This window comes from Leuciscus leuciscus (assembly GCF_965113295.1).
Source record: "Leuciscus leuciscus genome assembly, chromosome: 7".
NCBI classification, from domain to species: domain Eukaryota; kingdom Metazoa; phylum Chordata; class Actinopteri; order Cypriniformes; family Leuciscidae; genus Leuciscus; species Leuciscus leuciscus.
Window position 1 is genome coordinate 5,531,394 of NC_138731.1, and position 20,606 is coordinate 5,551,999.

Below are 20,606 nucleotides of genomic sequence, written 5' to 3' on the forward strand. Positions count from 1 at the left end.
TGAACAGTTAGGCCACGCTGAAATGTGTTCATGCAGAAATATGATGTTATAGCGCATCATAAGTTTGTTTACGCATCAATAATAACGGACTCACTCTCGCATGCCTAATGTACTAAACTCCTGTTTATCACTGTAATGGTAATTTACCTTAATTGACCTTGATCTCAACCCCACCTCACCTCACCTCCCCACCCCACCTAAGCTTATATGGGCACTTCTTCAGCTTTCTTCAAAGCAGGGCTGAAGACAACTGCAACTATAACAATATTTCCTTAAATAATATATGTGATCATATTCTCAGGCAATTCACTGACATTAAATATATTTAGTCTTTGCCAAGTTTTTTTTTTTTTAAATAAATATTTAGTATTTAACTGGCATATGCATCAATTACATTTCTTTAAAATACCTTTCCACTTTTCTCCTATGCTTCTGTCAACCACAGGCTTGCAGTGCACATACTGGTGCTAAACACATGTTTGCATGGCAAAAACTACAGTTTTCTGCATTGATTACTCATCAAATGTGGTTTGATCTTCCGCTAGGCTACAATTATGGACAAACATAATCTATATAACATAAACAATATTGACTAAACTAACACACAAACAGCTGTACGGTACTTTTCAAAAATGTATGATACTGAGTGAGCATGGACACGGCAGGCTGGATAAAGTCATTGGAAACACAGATATATAGTTCCAAAGGGTTCACTGATGTATTCTTGCCACTGTACTAAACTAATGTAAAATATTGACAGCCACAGTTTTTATTCAGATGGCACAATTTGATGCCGGAGTATTTGGACTGTTCCTTCTCTACATCTTGTTCACACACAGGCTCGCTATCCGTTTCCACCAGCTGTAGAACGTGTTCATCATTTCCTTCATTATCTTGTGTTATTTCTGATGTTCCTCTAGTGTTTTCCTTCTCACAACTCTCACTACTCCCTCCACACGGCTCTAGTTCACCAGTGTTTGTTTGTTCATCTTTCACAGCTGACAAAACCTCTCCTCCCTCATTGCTGATCTCAACATCTGTTCTTCCACCAGATACTGTCTGTGTGCTCAGATCCAGCTCTGAACGATGACTGTCCTTCACTGCATGTTGTTTCTTGTCCTCTGGCACAGGTTTGTCACTGTTTATTTAGTCTGAATCAGAAACATTTACATCACAGTCTAGTTCATTTTTGACGTGTTGACTCATTTCCGGTGGATCATTTCCTCCTTCATGTCTCTCTGTCCACTATTACCACTATCTTCTGGTTGAGTTTGCACTTCAGTTTCTCCTTCATTTTGCACAACCTTTGTATTATTATCAATCAGTTTAAAGCTTTGGCCGTTATCAGTCATCTTTGATTTATTTGGCACTTCTTCATCTTGTCTACTCAACCCATCGTCGAGCTGCCGCTGAGACACACTGTTTGAATCAGTTTGCTTGTCTTGTTTGTCAGCGTTAATGCAGCTTTGCTCCTCATGTATCTCTGGATCAGGATTTTTTTCTTCTGCCGTTTGTTCCTGGCCACCTTCCGGTTCCTGATTTGTTGCACCCGTTTCTTCCTCATCCAGCTCTGATCCAGGATGGTTTCTTACTTCTTCCTGGTCTTGGTCAGTTTTATTTGAAGACGAGTCACTGCTGTTTATAGGTTTCTTCTCCAGGTTAGCTGGTGAATCTGTAAATAAATTGAACAAGATATGTCATCCAATCATTTAAAACACTTTGGGCCCTATTTTAACGATCTGAAACACAAGTATCAAGCGCGAAACGCAAGTATCTTTGTGGGCGGGTCTTGGGCGCTGTTGCTATTATACCGGCGGGATAAAGGACTCTTTAGAAATCTAAAATGGTTTAATCTGAAGTAGCTTCATTATTCAGAGGTGTGGTTTGGGCGTAACGTGAAATAAACCAATCAGAGTGACACGCTTGTTCCATGGCGGATTGCTATTATAATGGCGGATTTGCCAGACGCACGCCAGGAGCGGTTCACAGCCGAAGAGACCGACGTTCTCGTCAGGGCCGTAAAACACAGAGAAGTGACATTGGGGATGGAGAAACACACCCAAATTATCTTCGGTTAAACAGGTGTATAATAATTTGGGTAAATGTGTAAGCTAGATTTATGCCTATTTTTTCACATCTTCATGGACACCACAATGATTTCACTCGTGTGTTAATATTTTTCCTTGTAATAATGTATGGTTTTCTAAAAATGAGAAATGCTGCGTCTGTGTGTAGATGAGATAAAGTGTATGCGCGTTGTGCACACGCTACATTGATTATGGCCAAGCATGCACCATTAAAATAGCATTTGAATAACATGCGCAACGCGCCACTGACTTTAGACTAGATTTCTCCTGGTCAGTGGCGGAATTGTTTTCTGAAACTGCAAAATAGCACCAGGGAACGTTTGCGCCGGAACACGCCTCCTCTTTTCGCTAAACCGCCCACGGGAGCGCAAGTTAATTTCCTAATTTACCGACGTGCGTCTGTGGAGGGAAAAGTCCGCTGTGCGTCGGGTGCAAAATAGGAATTATACATGCGTCGCTGTACAAAGTCAATTGCGCTGGGTGCAAGATAGGGCCCTTTGTTCAAATGACTAATAAATGATAATATCAATCTTCTGAATCTGGACTGGATGTATAGACAATAAGTACACAGGTAAAATCAGATCAGATGAGATGTTTATTTCAGAATCATGTTCTGTTTCTCCAGACAAACATATAATCAGTGTTTTACCTGTGTCTCGTCTGTCTTCCGTCTCTTCTTTCTCTCCTGGTGTCTGATTATCCTCACTGTGATCTTCAGTTTTCTGCTCTTCTCTCTCGTTCTGATGCTCAGGAAACTTCTCTTCATCTCCGCTCTCCTGTTTCTGACTTTTCTCTTTCTCCTCTTCTTCTTCTCTCTGTTTCTGTCTCTCCTTCTCTGCTTCATCAGGTTTGCTGTGAGTGTTTTCTTCTGCTTCAACTGCATGTTCGCTGTTCTTCTCATTTTTGTCTAGTTCTCCTTCATTTCCATTTCCGGTGTCCTCTTGGTTTGGTTCTGACACAGCAGATTGTGGACTCTGTTTTAGATTAGTTGTTTGCACTTCTTCATCTCGTCTACTCAACTCATGGTCGTGTCCCAGCCGCTGAGACACACTGTTTATTATAGTGTCTGAATCAGTTTGTTTGCAGCTTTGTGTCTCTGGATCAGGATTGATTTCTTCTTTCATGTGTTCCTGGCCACCTTCCTGTTCCAGTCCAGGACGTTTTCTTTCTTCTTCTTTGTCTTGTTCTGTGTAATTACTTCGGTCAGTTTGATTTGAAGACGAGTCACTGCTGTTTATAGGTTTCTTCTCCAGGTTAGCTGGTGCATCCATTACTAAATTGAACAAGATAAGAAACGTCATCCACTCATTCAAACACTTTGTTCAAATGACTAATAAATGACAATATCAATCTTCTGAATCTGGACTGGATGTGTAGAGAATAAGTACAGAGTTAAAGTCAGGTCAGAAGAAAAGGCAGAAACTAACCCGCCGGAGAACTGAGAGCCTCATCGTCCAACAGCTGATCCACGGCGGGATGATCGTGAGCTTCTGCTGAAATAAGCAGAAAAGCAGATCAGATGTTTATTTCAGAATCCAGTGATTTGTCTGCAAGGTTTTGTTTCTCCAGACAAATCTGCATTTTACCTGTGTTTGCTCTGTCTATCCCATCCTGGTTTTTCTCTTCACTTCTCTCTTCTTTCTCTCCTGGTCTCATGCAATCCTCACTATTAGCCGTATCTTTGGTTTTCTGATCTCTCATGCTCTCGTTCTGCTGCTCAACTGATTGTTCACCTTTGTCTCTTTGGCTCTTCTTCTCGTTTTTGTGTTGTTGTTCTGCTTCATTTTCTCTATCCATTCTTTCTGTGACAGCAGATTGTGGACTCACAGTCTCTATGATTTCAAAATTGAACAAAAATGTAATTAGTAAGTGTGTGTCCTCCACCTAACGATAGGTTAATGCTTCTGATATTGAGGTCTGCTTTAAACCCTTAGTTTTTCAGTGGAATACAAAAGGAGTATTTTTTTAAAATCTTCACACAACTCTTATTTATTCAACAGTTCATAGTGACCATTATCAAAACGGACAAAAACACAATCAAATCACCATGAAAGAACCATAAAATGAGTCCATACATCTCATGTGTTATATTCCCAATCTCCTTAAGCCTTGTGTGACAAACGGACTGAAGATTAAATTCTTCCATTAAAGGTGCTCTAAGTGATGTCACGCGTTTTTTAGGCCAAAACATTTTTGTCACATACAGCAAACATCTCCTCACTATCCTGTCCCCTGAACACACTGTAAAAAAACGCGGTCTCTGTAGACACCACAGGCTCCACAAACGGCAACAAAAACAAACTGGGCTCACCCGCACCACGAAACACAACAAACAGTGCTCCAGCCAATCACCGACAAGAAGTATTTGAGGGGTGTGGTTTGGGGGTTAGTGCGCGTGCACATGAAGGGGGTGTGGAGGAGAGAGACGCATGAAGAGGGAAGTTTGAATTATGGCCGACACACGACTAATGAGACGACGTTCCGATGAACAAATTGTAAAGAAGAGGGACAAGGATAAGGAACGCGCGAAGTCCCAAATTTACATCGGAAAAACCCTCGAAATGTGGCGAGAACTCCGGCGGCAGAAGGGCTTCCAATCCGACATTCAGTTGCTCTGTTTTTGCAGAACAGGTAAATCCATATTTCTTTCTAAACTGACGTTCATGTTCGCCAAACCAACACAAGGATGTAATTAGCTAGAACTATGCAGTCAGCGTTAGCTTTGGTGAATACAACATATATATTTCTAACAGCTAGCGATCAATCTCTATTGTAAATGATCAAGCAAATTCACAGTAGGGCGACAATGTGTGAATGATTGTTTTCATCCACTGTTTGTTATGGATTTGAATGTTCATTTATAGGCTATTGACAACTTTGACTAAATTTGTTTACGCCGCCGCCGTTGTTTATGCTCACTGGGAAACGCGAAGCTAACGTTATCTTGCTATTATTGCGTCCTTGTATGGGAGCTATAGTTATAGTTATAACCTCAGGTGGCGAAACGATTTTAAGACAATGTTTCTCTTTTTCTGCATTCTGTTCTGCAATATATAAAAGCATTTATCTAACTTGGCGACATTACACATTAAATGAAGTATCAGTAAAACTTAACTTTGTTTTTAGTGACTACTTTGACTTTCCTTTATGCCGGAAGGGAGGGGAGGGGAGGAGGGAGGAGACGGGATGAGGAGGAGGGAGGGTCTAGCTAGCCTCCGTTTTGTTTGACAACAATTCGAATGTCAACACTCCCGGCATCACTTACAGCACCTTTAATGCGCTTTAATACGACGCTCTTGATGCAAGACATCAGACAACCTGACATCTGGTGTAGTTTGAGAGTTGTGGAGGGAAAACTTTCAGTGAATAACATTTAGGTCTGTATGTTATAAGCTATTACATAAATAACTTATGGATAGGAACACAGTGCAGAAGCTACATGAATTAAACTTTTATTATGCTTTCTAATGTAGTTTGTGGAGCTTGAAGAAATCTGCGTGAAGATGCTTGAAATTCTCCTCTTGTGTTCCACTGATATCCATCATATTGCTGACATGAGGATGAGAAAAAGATCCATTTCTTTTTTGAGTGATTTATCTTTTTAACAGGAAATTACTCAATAAATCGGGTGAACAAACCCTTAAAACTCCTTCTATATCAATTTAAATACATTACAAAAGTAATAAAAATGGTATTTTATATCCAGATGAGATGTTTATTTCAGAATCATGTTCTGTTTCTCCAGACCAAGGTTATTTTTGTGAACGAAAACTGAAACTAAGACTAAAACTATTGGTCAAAAAACATTTTCATAAACTGAAATAAAAATAGAAATTTCAACATAAATGAAAAACTAAAACTAAACGAAACTAACAACAGTTACTGAGAAACTAACTGAAACAAAATAATAATTAGCAAAAATAAATAATCGTTTTTGTAATTAATAAGCTGTCATCCTCTACCAGAAAATCACCTTTTCCATTCCACTGCACTGTATTTGTCAGTGTATGACCGTTGCGCTGGAGTCTCGCGTCTTCTGCAGCATCACGGGCATGACATGATGCTCTAGAAGCACAGCACTCAAAGGGGAACTAAACCCTAAAACAACTTTTTTTTAGGTAATGATCTGTAAGACTGGGGCTTTATTAGTGCTGTTCATTGATTCAAGTATTTTTTTGACATTTGTGTTTAAAGTGTTTTAATTCTACAAAATATGGTGTGAAAACGTCTGAGTGCTGCCCTCTACAGGTTGAACAGTGGCTACTGCAGGTGAATTTTCTTTTTGAAAGTTGTGGTAGGGGCTCTGCCTACTTATCCAGCATTTTTCAAATATTGCCAGTGGGTGGAGTCAGGCTCTCACCAGGGGTTTAGTTACCCTTTAAGTTCAAATAAGTTAAAGTTTTAAAAGACGTGTATCGAGACCTTGCGGTTTTCCCCCACTGTGCCCGCATATTATTTCAGTTTTTCAAAGAAAAAACGCTTTCTGTGTGAACCAGCCCTAAGAAGCAGAAATGGTCAAAGAGGCTTAATATTTCCATCATGTCTAGACCTTATGCAAATACAGCAGTGCCTTAATTTCAGGTAAGATCACCATCTCATGTGAAACTAGCCTAAACAAGATAGGCCTACCACACATATTAGACAAGATACCACACTGAGCAGAAAACGGAAAAAACAGACAGCACGTCTATAGCCCAGAAATAGAGTATATTTGAGTATACTACACTAAATGTCTGGTCTGAATAGAACATTTGAAGATGAGTATAACTATGAGTATATGATTGTAAACGATGCAATACAAAAAGCATAAATTAATCCATAGCCTACAAGAATAATGTTTGAAAGGATTTAAGTAAAAAATATTCATTCATAGGCTAACCAGAGATATATATATATAATATCCGTGGTTAGCCTATGAATTAATATTTTTTACTTGCATTTGTTTGGTTCTTTGATCATCCTCAAACAATTATTTTATTTTTATTATTAATTGGTTTTCACAAGAGTTATCTGTAACCTGCAAACATTAAACTTTGCTGAGATTAAATGTCTTTAAATAGAAGTGTTCTGTAACTCTGCTAATATAATTACTAAAACTTATAATTACTAAATATATAAAAACTAACTAAATAGAAAACGTGTTCACAAACTAAACTAACAAAACCATTAATGAAACTAAATAAAACTAAACTGAAATTTATAGGAAATTTGAAAATTATATTAAAATAAAAACGAATTTAAAAATGCAAAACTATAATAACCTTGCTCCAGACAAACATATAATCAGTGTTTTACCTGTGTCTCGTCTGTCTTCTGTCTCTTCTTTCTCTCCTGGTGTCTGATTATCCTCACTGTGATCTTCAGTTTTCTGCTCTTCTCTCTTGTTCTGATGCTCAGGAAACTTCTCTTCATCTCCGCTCTCCTGTTTCTGACTTTTCTCTTTCTCCTCTTCTTCTTCTTCTCTCTGTTTATGTCTCTCCTTCTCTGCTTCATCAGGTTTGCTGTGAGTGTTTTCTTCTGCTTCAACTGCATGTTTGCTGTTCTTCTCATGTTTGTCTAGTTCTCCTTCATCTCCATCTCCGGTGTCCTCTTGGTTTGGTTCTGACACAGCAGATTGTGGACTCTGTTTAAGATTTTGTTCCTGCAATTTTTTTGTTTCCTTCAAAAGTGTTTGTCCTTCATCAGTTTCACCTGAACTCTCTGCTCCATAGTCCTGATCCCATTTCTTATCAACAATAGATGGTTTTTGAGGGGGAAGTCTGGTGTGACTAGGGAGTGTGGCTTCAGACGAACCTGAAACAAAGCATTCAAAGACATTAACAGCCGATTCAAGCGTCATTTATTCTCAATGAGAGCTGAGAGTGAGTTTATAGTGTTATCCAGCAACACCAGCAACAGCTTCCACTGTAAATATCATGTCGGCATGTCTACTGATAATTAGGGCTGGGCGATAAAGCGCTAATTATTGCGCTATAATGTTCCTCGATAAAACGATAACAAGAGTTCGGTAAGTGTTCGATAATGTTAATATGCCAAACAAGGAAATGAACCAGCGCTACTCATTTGAACCACTACACACGCACCATTTATCCGCTCAGAGTTAATCATTTAATGGCCAGATTGAACAGCGCAGACAAACAGGAGAAACACTGCGCAACGATACAGTCGACAAACATATCACAATCATTTACCATGGGTTTACCGTAGTAACACTAACTGCACCATGGTATTATGGCAGGAATGTGGAATATTCATATCAAATTTAAGACATGCCTTACATTTATTAAAGGATTAATGGAATATAATGACAGTCTTTTTTGTGATTAAACTTTGTGCATTTATACTAAATGTATTTAGGCTACTGTTTTTCATACAACTACCATAGAAACTATATAGTTACATTTTACTATGGTATTGAGGTGATATATGTGTGGTTTTAACTGTGGTTATGATCTAAAATGTATGCTACTATGAAAGACCAATGGGTTATTTTAGTAAAATTCAAACAATCAGAATATTTACATTGATTGTACCATTTAAAAATCAAGCGTAGCGTCAGTTCTGGCAGGTCACGTTAGTCAAACTCGCATCAGCTGATCCACGTCTACCTATAGGAATACGACGCCTAACACTGTATACATATATAAACTCCTTTATTATCAGCAGAGAATTATTACACAGATAAAGTCAGATCAGATGAGATGTTTATTTCAGAATCATGTTCTGTTTCTCCAGACAAACATATAATCAGTGTTTTACCTGTGTCTCGTCTGTCTTCCGTCTCTTCTTTCTCTCCTGGTGTCTGATTATCCTCACTGTGATCTTCAGTTTTCTGCTCTTCTCTCTTGTTCTGATGCTCAGGAAACTTCTCTTCATCTCCGCTCTCCTGTTTCTGACTTTTCTCTTTCTCCTCTTCTTCTTGTCTCTGTTTATGTCTCTCCTTCTCTGCTTCATCAGGTTTGCTGTGAGTGTTTTCTTCTGCTTCAACTGCATGTTTGCTGTTCTTCTCATGTTTGTCTAGTTCTCCTTCATCTACATCTCCGGTGTCCTCTTGGTTTGGTTCTGACACAGCAGATTGTGGACTCTGTTTTAGATGCTGTTCCTGCAATTTTTTTGTTTCCTTCAAAAGTGTTTGTCCTTCATCAGTTTCACCTGAACTCTCTGCTCCATTGTCCTGATCCCATTTCTTATCAACAATAGATGGTTTTTGAGGGGGAAGTCTGGTGTGACTAGGGAGTGTGGCTTCAGACGAACCTGAAACAAAGCATTCAAAGACATTAACAGCCGATTCAAGCGTCATTCATTCTCAATGAGAGCTGAGAGTGAGTTTATAGTGTTATCCAGCAACACCAGCAACAGCTTCCACTGTAAATATCAGCATGTCTACTGATGATAATAATACTAAATAGTAATTGTTACCTGGAATGACATCCGTTGGGTCGTTTCTCAACAGGCTCCCTAAATTAATAGAAAACATTATTTATTACATAAAATTATATTTTATTATATAAAATGCTTATGCTCTATTAAATGTCTGTACAAGTGAATGTATGAATAGCAAGAACTATCAAGTTTGCAAAGTCCTGCATATTTAGGAGCTCATCCAATCCTCAAATAGATAAGGCAGGACATCGTATGCAAATTATAGGCAAATATCATTTAGTGAATCCCAAGCTTGAAGCTTTATATCTTTGACTTCGCCCCTTTGAAATCAGGCTTAACTATCTCCCATAAACTTCAACTGAAGCCCAATAATAGGCTGTGATTCTGCACACAGAAATCACAATATGATTTAACTTACGTTCACATACATATTAAATGCTTACGAATATTTAATAAATAGAGAGATTAATTATACCTAGACAAAATACATTTCTGATGAGATTTTGAGGGAAGCCAGGCTTCCTGGACAGACAGTCATCAAGAAATTGCTAACTAGAGCAATAAAAAAATAAAAAAAAAATCTTAATAAAAGAACTACTATTTATATTTATAAGACTATTTGAGATGATGTTATTTTAATATGGATGTTTGGCTAAAGCATATTATGCAAAATTATATAACTTGCAAACTTTTGTTTTGTAGAAAGAGCAACATTTGTATTGTTTTTCTTACAAGTCACACAAGATGTCAAATCATGTCATGTCAAATATTCAAAATTATACCATGGTCTGGGTGAAAACTCGATTCTGATTGGCTGCAGGGTGTCCATTATAAAGTGATAGAGGACCCCTAGTAAAGGAGTTCTGGTGAAACTGACTGTTTACCGTTCGAAATTTAATAAATAAATGCGCTGTCTACATCAGCTGTGAGTAACCATAGCAACAGGCAGTCAAAGTATCTATACGGACTATAAATCGAGCGGTCTATAAATATCTCCAGTTGCTAAATAAACCATAAGGCGTAACCAGGGAAACCAAGTTATTGTTTGTAAAAACTTTAGATTTCGATTGTAAAACTAATTAAAATATAAACTGTTTTAAAAATGTGTAATTTGGCAAGTGACCATGATATAAGCGGGTTAATGCCCTTCGAGGTGTCCACTGTCAGGTATTAATGGACTTTGGCTGCGCGTCGGACGGTTCACGCCTCGCCGTCGTCCATTAATACCTGACAATGGACACCTCGAAGCAGTAGCGGTTTTTGGCACGGGCGAACCGGGCAATCGCCTGGGGCGGCATTTTTAGGGGGGGGGGGGGGCGGCGCCGCCGGCACGAGCAAAAAAATAAAAAAAATAATAATCTGCGCCGCGAAGCGGTTTTCTATTATCTATCATTTCACTGTGTGGGGAATTGGCAAATTTGCGCCCCCTGCAGCTGCAGGCGCCCCTGCTTGCTGAGAAGATGCCGTGCACAGAAGCTGTTTGTTTGAGAAGGGGAAAGGGGAGGGGGCGCGGAGGCGCGGGCGCGGATGAAAGTTCACCTCTGGGTCTCTCCCAAATGGAACGGACAGGGAGGGGGGGGGGGGGGGGGGGATCCATATAGTTATCTAAGTCAGTCACACCTCGACTTTCTTCCAAATAACGCACATTTCATTCATAATATTATAAATACAGGCCTCTATATTTCCTGCACATTTTTGTTTTTCTGAATTGTCTGAATGGCTAATAAAAATAGGGAATACAAAACGATTACTTAGTCACCACCACCAAGGTGAATTGGTTTAGTCTTGACTTCTGGTCGTGACTCGTCGTGAGTGACAGTTGGTATGGGGGGGATCAGGGGATATCTGTTGATTGTCGATGTCGAGTGCCAAATAAGAGATGGACAAGAAAGGTCAAAGCCATCAGGTGCCCAATTTAGAAACGAGCGAAAGATAAAAGGTATGCAACTATGTTTTCTCTGTATGATTACGGTATCCATGTCATGAATGAAGGGGCAATATTAATTGGTGGGTATAACTCTTATTTGTTAGCCTTTTTGCTATGATTCTTTCTATGCTTAACAATAATTCGGCTTTAACTCAAACACGAGATCTAATTTAACCATAATATTGTGCTTTGCAACAAAACTGTTACAAGTTCAGTTATTACACTGCAAAAAATGCTTTTCTTACTTAGTATTTTTGTCTTGTTTCCAGTCCAAATATCAAACATTTCTTAAATAAAGATGCATAACGTTATTTTACTAAAGTAGTAAAATGACATAAGATATTAAGTCTTGTTTTCCGGGGAAATAAATAAAAATTGAGTTTTTGCTTAAAACAAGCAAAACATGATCTGCCAATGGTGTAAGAAAAATTTCTTATGGGGGGGTGGGCGCTCGAAGGGGGTCTCGCCCAGGGTGTAATTCAATGTAGAACCGCCACTGCCTCGAAGGGCATTGATCCTTACTTGAAGCACATCTCAAACCTTGAAAGCATAAGGCCGGGTTCACACCGGACGCCGAAGCGGCGCGGAACGGAGGCCGCTTCCTTTCGGCGCCCATGTTAACCTATGGTGTCGTTCACACCAGACGCGGAGCGCCGCGGCCGGCCCGCACCGTGAAGCGCCAGTTTCGGCGTCTGGTCTATTTTTTGCGCGACCGCGAGTGATCCGCGTCCATTCCGGCAGGAAGTCACACCAAGAAACACGAGACGTCCGGTCAATTGTCAAAATAAAAGCAATTTTCAAATTAAAATACCGCGAGTGACAAATGCGATCATATTTGTGTATCTAAACAGACTAGAAAGATGAAAACAAAGAAAAAAACTGTCTACCATATTCTCTCTCTGGCTGCGTGTGTGTCTCGACAACGGATTAATAAAAGAAGTGTACAAACTTCTTGGTTACAGAAACATGGTGTATTCATTTTATGAGGTTATTTACTTACCCATGATGTAAAAAATAGCTCTGAATAAACAACAACTGAGCAGAAGCGCTTGTCGACCGCCGCGGAGAATACGCGTCTGGTGTGAACAGGCAGGCGCCGGACCGCGCGTGATTTTCCATTCCGCGCCGCTTCGGCGTCCGGTGTGAACCAGGCGTAAGAGTTAAAAATCAAACATTTTCCAAGCTCTGTACAAGCCCTGATCTTACCATTTTCAGGGTCTGGTGTTTTCTTGCCAGACTGCCTTGCTGCTCATCCATGTACAAGACAAAAGAAATGTGTTAATCTTTGTAATATAATCTTTGTGAGACATGGGTGTCAAATTAAGATGTATTTTGAGTGTAAATTGTTGAATACGTTTTCATGGCACTTACACTTTTCTCTACGTCTGTATAAGAATATTCCCAGTAGAATAAGCAGAATGATGAGAAGTATTGTTACTATTAAGACTGGAACAAGTACAGCAGCCCCTGCTCCGCCTGCACACAAACGACACAGTGTAAACGACATCAGAGTCTCAAGGCATCTACAACAGTGGTGTTGAACGATTGGCTGGCGAACCTGTGTGGCAGTCTCTCAGAGTAAAGTCTGTGCTCTTGCTGTTAGCTCGATTCTCCACAGTGCAGGTATAGACCGAGTCACGGTTTTCCTCCTGTTCTTCAACGAGAAGCTCTGGTCCCGATTGAACCTTTATATTTGGTCCTCTCCATTCATAGCTCAGCTGACTTCGGGATTCCACCGAACACAACAGTTTATTAACATTTGAAGTCTCCTCCGGTTCACAGGTCACCTGAGGCTCTGGCAGAACATCTAAGACCCAAAAGCAGAGAGGCATTCGTGATAATCAGTGGATATTTGCTCATTTTGAGATTACTAATCAATAACTAAAACTGTTTTAGTTAATAATCAAGGTTATAGATTATTAATCAATAACATTGTTAATGTCACTTTCTCTGTTTTAAATATTTTTGGGCACATTTACATTTGGCAGATGCTTTTATCCAAAGCGACTAACATTGCATTTCAAGGTACACATTTACTTTCTTATCAGTTCTTGCTTTTCCTAGGAATCGAACCCATGACCGTGGCGTTACAAGCGCCAGTGCTCTACTGTTTGAGCTACAGGGAGGCTTGGTAAATCTCACATCTGTTTAACTATGCATTTACTGAATGAGCACTGTGCCAATGTTCGTCCGACTGTTTGTACTGTATTTTATTTTTTATTTTTCTAAACTGTTTTAATTATTCTTATTTCTTTTTATTATTTTTATTTCTTCTATGTAAAGCACTTTGAATTGCCATTGTGTATGAAATGTGCTATATAAATAAACTTGCCTTGCCTTAAATATTGTATTATTCAGGAGTAAATAATCAAGCCATGTGTAACTTCCTTGACCATAACAGAGTCAAACTAATACCGCAAGTGTTCATTTCTGCGTTCAACAAAGAAGAAACTGATTGTAACTTCAACACCATTGACTTACTGCAACAGCTAAGGCATTGCTTGTATCCTACATGTTTCTAACTACACAGAGGTTTAGTATAAGCGGTAGACCTCTTGTTGACAAGGTGCTTTGAAGTAAGAAGCTGATGGTTCCTTCAGATGGTTAAATGACTCTTCTGATAGCTTCATTCCCCCGGGTTCTGTACCCGGTTTCATTCAATCTCACGTTTTTAATTTCCCATGTATGCGTGATTGTGTGTATGTGTTTGTTTAGATTAGTTATGTGTTTTTGATTTAGTTAAATAAAATTTTGTGCACATTCATGTGAGTTTTGATTCTAGTCTCTGCTTTTAAATCAACGTCAATTTAACAATGCAATCACAGCTACGCTATACAGCGCTATTTTTCAGTGGCCATGAAAAATATACTTTCTGAAACAATACTGAGTGTTCGCTGGACGAACAGATGAATTGATTGAAAATTTTAATCAATTCAATATTAATAATTAATTATAAGGAGTTATGATTAAATATACATATTTCCCTTTTAACAAAATTTGCTTCAACTGATATACATTAGTCTAAAAAATTGAATTTCACCAAGCAGAAGAGCCTTTTAGTTTGACACTACAGACGGTAAGGTAAGAGATAGATAGATAGATAGATAGATAGATAGATAGATAGATAGATAGATAGATAGATAGATAGATAGATAGATAGATAGATAGATAGATAGATAGATAGATAGATAGATAGATAGATAGATTACCCAAAACTGTCACGGTATGACTGGAGGTCTGAACTTTCCCATTGATCACAATATCAGACTCATATTGTCCACTGTCTTGGCTCTTTAGTTTTCTTATTGTGAGTTTTCCTGTTTCAAAATCAACCACCAAACGTCGAGTGAACGAGCCGTACTCCACCACCTCACTCCCGTCATACAACAGAACCATGTTCCCATTGTGTTTCCACAGTATTTCTGTAGGCTTTCCATGAATGCTTGGAGTAAGTGTGATGTCTTTTCCAATTTCTTCATAGTCATCACAGAAAACAAAATCTATAGGAGATGAAAGAGACACTATTAGTGAAGCTTCTTTGTTTCAATGGTTCTTCTTTAGTGAAGATCAATGGGTGAATCTCACAAAAATAAACCTGGGTCATATTTTACACTAAAATCAAAAGACAAATACAGGACATAATATTTTGCTATGAGACAATTAAGCATATTTTATTATTTGCACTGTACCATATTTAAAAAATTTTAATAAATGTTTAAATGCACCAACAGTTTTCCAGGATATTCCCCCAACATTCTCATTGCCATAATGTGTCTACGTGTTTCAAGAGTTAATGACAGATTGTCATTGCTGCAATACAGTAATCTTTACTATATAACAGTAAATATACTGTAATACATTTGTAATGTTAAATAAACAATTGAAACAATAGATACTTCAATTATAAATAATACAATTATGCATATAAACTACATTAAAGTCTACAGCCTGAGATTTAGGCTAATTGTCTTTATGCTAAATACAATGACTTTATTCCTTTGATTTTGATATGAAATATGACCTTGTTCTTGGTGTTTCATTAAATCAAGTTACCATCCTGCAAGTTGTTGGCTCAAAAAAAAAAAAAAACCCAAAACATAATATTGTAGACAAACAACAAACCCCACTTTGGTAGAAACCTCTAGCCTATATCAAATAAAGGTTTTGTGTTTCAGTTCAAGATCACAGAACAGCTTCAGTCCAAAGTTACGTGAAAGTCCTGCATTCAAAGAGAGATTCACCAAAGTTTACACACGTTCGACTTTTAATATTTTTAGTCTGGCTTCAACTATTCCTTAAATGTTATAAAATACTTCATAACCCGTTCCAGAACTCTTTAAACAACGACTGATTAAAGAAGCATTTCCGCGAATAGTGTTTCGACCTGCCCAGAGTTTCTGTTTCCCGCACAGGTCATTGCACCTGGACTACAGGGGAACAGTCTGTTTCACTTCATCTCCATGTTTAAAAAGCTGTGGACTTACCTCGAGCTAAACAGAGACATGTAATGAAGACCAAACTCTTAGTTACTGCCATCTTCCCTCGGGTCTCGAGAGTTTCTGTTTAACCCCGTGCGCGCGCCTGTGCGGGGATAATTAATGGAGACTGCATAAATCTCGACAGCGAACGCTAACAAAACAAAACAAAATAAGCCATTAAAAAGTCGCCACACCGTTTTGAGGCAGTGAGTAAAGGAAGAATGAAAAGGAAACTCCGCTTAAAGGTATCGAGTGGACTCCTGAAACTGTGGGCGGAGACTGAAGGTGTAAACGCACCTTTATAAGTGACGCAAGGAGTAAACGACAACCGGTTATATAACAGCTAATGGTCTCTTTCATGATGATTTTCACACTAAAAGCGATCACAAAACATAGCACCAATGCTATATTTTCTTAATGTAATTATTTGTTAACAAACAATTGCAGTGGCAATAGTTTGTAGTTTGTTTTCAACCGGAAAAAAAACGTTATCAGAAGAAAAGGCGATTATCTCCGACGTCCACCGGACTTTCTGGTGTGCGATGCCGCCGACTGTTTTGATTATGTTTCCCGGTGCTTCCTCGCCGCCTCGTCACCTCGCTTTCTGATTGGCTACACTCCACAGTCCACAGGCTGCGTGCTCGTTTGTCCCCGGGGGACACCACACACGAGGAGAAATCGGGCCAAATAAATCCAACATGTTGGATATCCCCGATTTGAGATCGGAGCGGTCCCGACGTCCTTCCGAGCAGACGAGAGCAGTCTTAACACACCACACACGGCAGGAATATCTGATCAGATTATTTTACGATAATCGGAGCATCCTTAAGATTGTCGGAAGGGGTGAATCGGGGCTAAAATCGGCCTAATTATCCTGCCGTGTGAACCAGGCTTAACGCGTTCCAGCCAAGGGGCAACATTCTGATCTGAAAAATGAAGCCTACCCGGAAGTGCGAAAAACTGCAATACATCGAAAATCCGCTAGGGGAAGGTCCCAAAAGGGAGCAAATGTCCATAGCCCCCATGTTAAAATGTCCGTTTTCACAGCATAAAATCATGTTTTTACAGGTTGGTCCCATGGACTATTATTGGATTTTTCGATAGGTTCCGAGTGCCTGACAACGGCGAGGGTAGTGAATTTTTTTCTAACTCGTTAGTTTAGATAGTATTTAGATATAAAATGTATGACAATAAGGGCGTGGTTAACTTTGATTGACAGCTTGATTGACAGCTGAAAGGCAGAATGACAACATAAGAAGCGCCATTTTTTAATACAGTTGACATATAAGGCTATGTTCACACTTAGCGTCTTTTTTCAAACTGCCAGCGTCTGTTCTACATTATAACCCTATGGAGTGAACCGTTTTTTCAAAAAAGTCCTGAGCGCTTTTTTAGACGCCACCGCCGGCGTCTTTTTCTGCAGCTCAGAGCGTCTTTTTAAGTTGAAAAAAGTTCAACTTTTCTGAAAAGAACGCCCTATGTCAAGCGCCTTTTTGACAGCTGACCAATGACAAGCGAGTAGCGAGACCTGTCGTTTCCATAACAACAAGAACAACTGTCTGTCGTGCACCCACAAACGTCTTTGTGAACCGACATTCTCCTCCCCGTAACTTCAAAAGCCAACGCAAGAGCCAACTTTCTCTTTCTCGACATTTTTTTGCATCACACAGAACTAGGCTACTGTTCCAGCTCTTGTTATAGCAACAAAAGACGCGCTCGGCTGCTATTTGTAACCGAACGCTGCCAGCGGTTTTTTTTGCTAAAAAAACGCCGTTGTCAACTTTTTCTTGTCAAAAAAGACGCTAAGTGTGAACATAGCCTAATACTACTGTTTCTGTATCATGAAATGTAGTTTTAAGAGTTTTTCAGGCGAGAATGTAGTTGTTTAAAGTTCAAATCTGTGGTTTATTTATAAAGATTTATGAAAATTGTATCCAGTTGTGAGATCCAGCGATGACCGGGCGCTCGGCGCGATGTACCCCGCCTGGAGCAGCCTTTCATCGGCTAGACGTTTTGAGGTTTGCCGCTGACTCTGGCGTCTCTGTAGTCGTCTTGTCTATATCTAACGGGCGATTTTTGGTCTCGTGGGCAATCGTTTTGGCTGAGGGGAAGTTTCATAACTTTATAAGCTATATTTAACTTGTACCGTTGTATGGTTAGACTAGATCGAGCGCATGACTTTTTATGTTTGACTGAATTGTTTGCTTTATTTGTATAGCTTATTGTAACTTTACCTTTTACTTATACTTTTATAATAGCTAATATTGATAAAACTGAAATTTAACAAAAAGAGACTGGGTTGAGTTTTGTCATTTTAAATTTTAATACAACGAAGATGATCTGTAATGTTGTTTACTGCAACATCTGTTGTTTAATACAAATGCACATATTGCCTGGACCATATTAAAATGTTTAATATTTTTATATTATATTTAAAACGAAAAGAGGCAGGTTTGTGTTTTATATTTCGTTTTGTTATAAATAGGCAAACGTTATGTGCAGTGAATATAATCAATACGCGTTGCCTGAACCACATTTGTGTGGCTATAATGTTTAAGATTTCTTTAAATGAAAACGAAAAGAGTTAGTATGGTGTTTTATAACATATTTCGTTGCCTAAAATATACACAGAGATAACCGGAGTAGCAGAGCGAGCTGAGTGACGCGCGCTGCGTCAGAAGGTGGGCGGGGTTAGGGTTTCCCAAGATTTTCCAAGATGGCGCCGCCCATACCCCCCATAAACGGCTTCAAACCCGTTCTTCAGAAAGTCTATGGGTGACGTCACAGACGCTTTGTCCATATTTTTTACAGTCTATGGTTCCAGCATTGAACCCCATTCATTTCAGTGTTTCTCAAGCACACTTGCTAGTAAGTTGATGAAATGACTGAATTTTATTTATTTTATTTATTTTTTGACATTTTAAAGTAGTAGTTGACCTCTCTGGAATCTAGACAGGTATTTTGTGAAGGGCGTTATAGTTAATGTTTAGCTATCGCTGGACAATAGATAGTTAGACTCTATTTCAGTTAGATAATATGAGTGAGTACAATAAGCAAGATAGTTCTTCTAATTTAAATTTAAGAAAATAGTTTATCTATCATATCTAATATTTATCACATGGGATTGTAAGTAATGTGAGAATATTTGTGTAAAGTGTGTAATATCTGCTCTTTTCTCATGTGAAACTGTGAGGTGTTCTGAACACGACATAGAGACAGTGCAGTCGAGCGATAGTGTCCTCCTGAACCATGTCATCCAGGCATATCGAGCCCCGGGACAAAACATCATCTACAGAAAGAGAAAACATCCCAACATCACTATCAGCATCAGAGAAGCTCAGAGCCGCAGTAGTCAGCTGATGACACATGGTGGCGCTATTCTACAACAAAACACATCAGCATTAAAGGTGCAACTCTGTTTAAGAGCTCAAGATTGCAGGAACAGGCCAATGATGAACTGGACAGAAAGAGAGAGAGTCCTGTGGTCAGTGTGTGATAGTGACGCTTGTTCTTACCGTTATAATGGAGTCTGGGTTTGGAGAAACACATGAGGAAATCAACAAACAAACTCTGAGCATATAGGACAGTGAAATACAGCTGACAATCTAAATAATCATATTTTTCTCATTTATTTTGTCCTGTATTTAATAATGTAGATCAGCTGAAAAAAATCAAAGCTATTTATTTGCTCTCAGTACATTAAGAGCACATTGCTATAATAACATAACACATAAACCCCATCTATGTTCCTGGTAGAAAATTCCACTGAAACATCATTAACCTGTTAGCAGCAACCCAACTTTTGAAAAATCCCCAGAAATCCCCAAACTAAAACAGATACAGTTCATGAACCCTTTGCACTAAAAGCACAATTATACATTGTTAAAAGCGCTATATAAATGAAGATGACTTGACTAACCTGGATAATCATGATCATGGTGTGAGCAAACCCAAAGTCATGGATTTGATTCCCAGGGATCAGATGTATAGATTGAATGCAATGCAAGTCTTTTTGATTAAAGTGACTGATACATGCATAAATGTGCCTCTGGATAATGAGTTGTTAAATGTGCAAAATAAGAAATAAATGAGTCTTGAGTGTGAGTGTGTGTTAATTGGACTGTGCAACATGATGTTTAGGTCTGAAGATTTCTCTCAGCTCATATGAATACAGCATGTGTTCGATAGTCAGAGAAAACAACTTTCAAAAAGATTTGCAGAACAATAGGAATGATTATTTTGCAGTTTTCACAAATTATTCAGAAGATGCTCTTCTGTTTGTTTGTTTGTTTCTGTTATTCTGTTATTAAAGCACTTTTATGCAAAAAAAGATCTGATCATAGATAACTAGATCTGGATATGGAAGGATATATCCTTGTCCACCATTGTGCTGAACAACATTAAATAAAAGGTTCTGATAGAAGACCAAAACAGATAAACATTCAACAGCATGCTGTACATCCACCATACAAGAAAAAGCACATATTTAGATGCTTACATCAGCTCCATTTAGACTCAGGAGTCATAAACCTTCCCAGAGAGACATAGGTTTTAAGTTTTGCTTTGAATAGCGATTCTGTTGTTACTGTTCTAATAAAAAGTGGTATATAGCAAAAGCCCAGTCGGCCCATTATGCCCACATCTGACACTCGCAGATGATCTGACCCTCGTAACACATGTAATGAAGCACTTTGGTGCTCCGCTCCTGTTTGCCAGATCTGGACCACAAGT

At 38.8% G+C, this 20,606-nt stretch overlaps 2 protein-coding genes across 7 annotated transcripts in view; both read right to left on the minus strand.

The window, feature by feature from the left end:
* The window catches only part of LOC309503314 (protein NLRC3-like), a 186,173-nt gene that overhangs the window by 121,530 nt on the left and 44,037 nt on the right, over positions 1-20,606 (minus strand). The window lies entirely within an intron of this gene.
* On the minus strand, positions 210-16,190 carry LOC309503308 (uncharacterized protein). 6 transcript variants are annotated; one of them, XR_014207606.1, is made up of 13 exons: positions 15,882-16,190; positions 14,607-14,897; positions 12,956-13,204; positions 12,769-12,873; positions 12,604-12,642; positions 9,507-9,545; positions 8,847-9,341; positions 7,383-7,880; positions 3,674-3,919; positions 3,515-3,580; positions 2,737-3,360; positions 785-1,672; positions 210-735 (listed from the first exon to the last, which is right to left on the minus strand). XR_014207606.1 is itself a non-coding variant. In XM_082176061.1 (13 exons), the coding sequence occupies exons 2-13, from the start codon at positions 15,931-15,933 to the stop codon at positions 1,203-1,205; spliced, it is 3,174 nt and encodes a 1,057-aa protein (XP_082032187.1). In that variant the 5' UTR covers positions 15,934-15,978; positions 16,070-16,188; the 3' UTR covers positions 210-1,202. The 6 variants fall into 6 exon arrangements, 5 of the variants coding, with proteins under 5 accessions (XP_082032187.1, XP_082032190.1, XP_082032186.1 ...); XM_082176061.1 differs by having other exon boundaries at positions 210-1,672; positions 15,882-15,978; positions 16,070-16,188; XM_082176064.1 differs by having other exon boundaries at positions 210-1,672; positions 7,383-7,396; positions 8,873-9,341.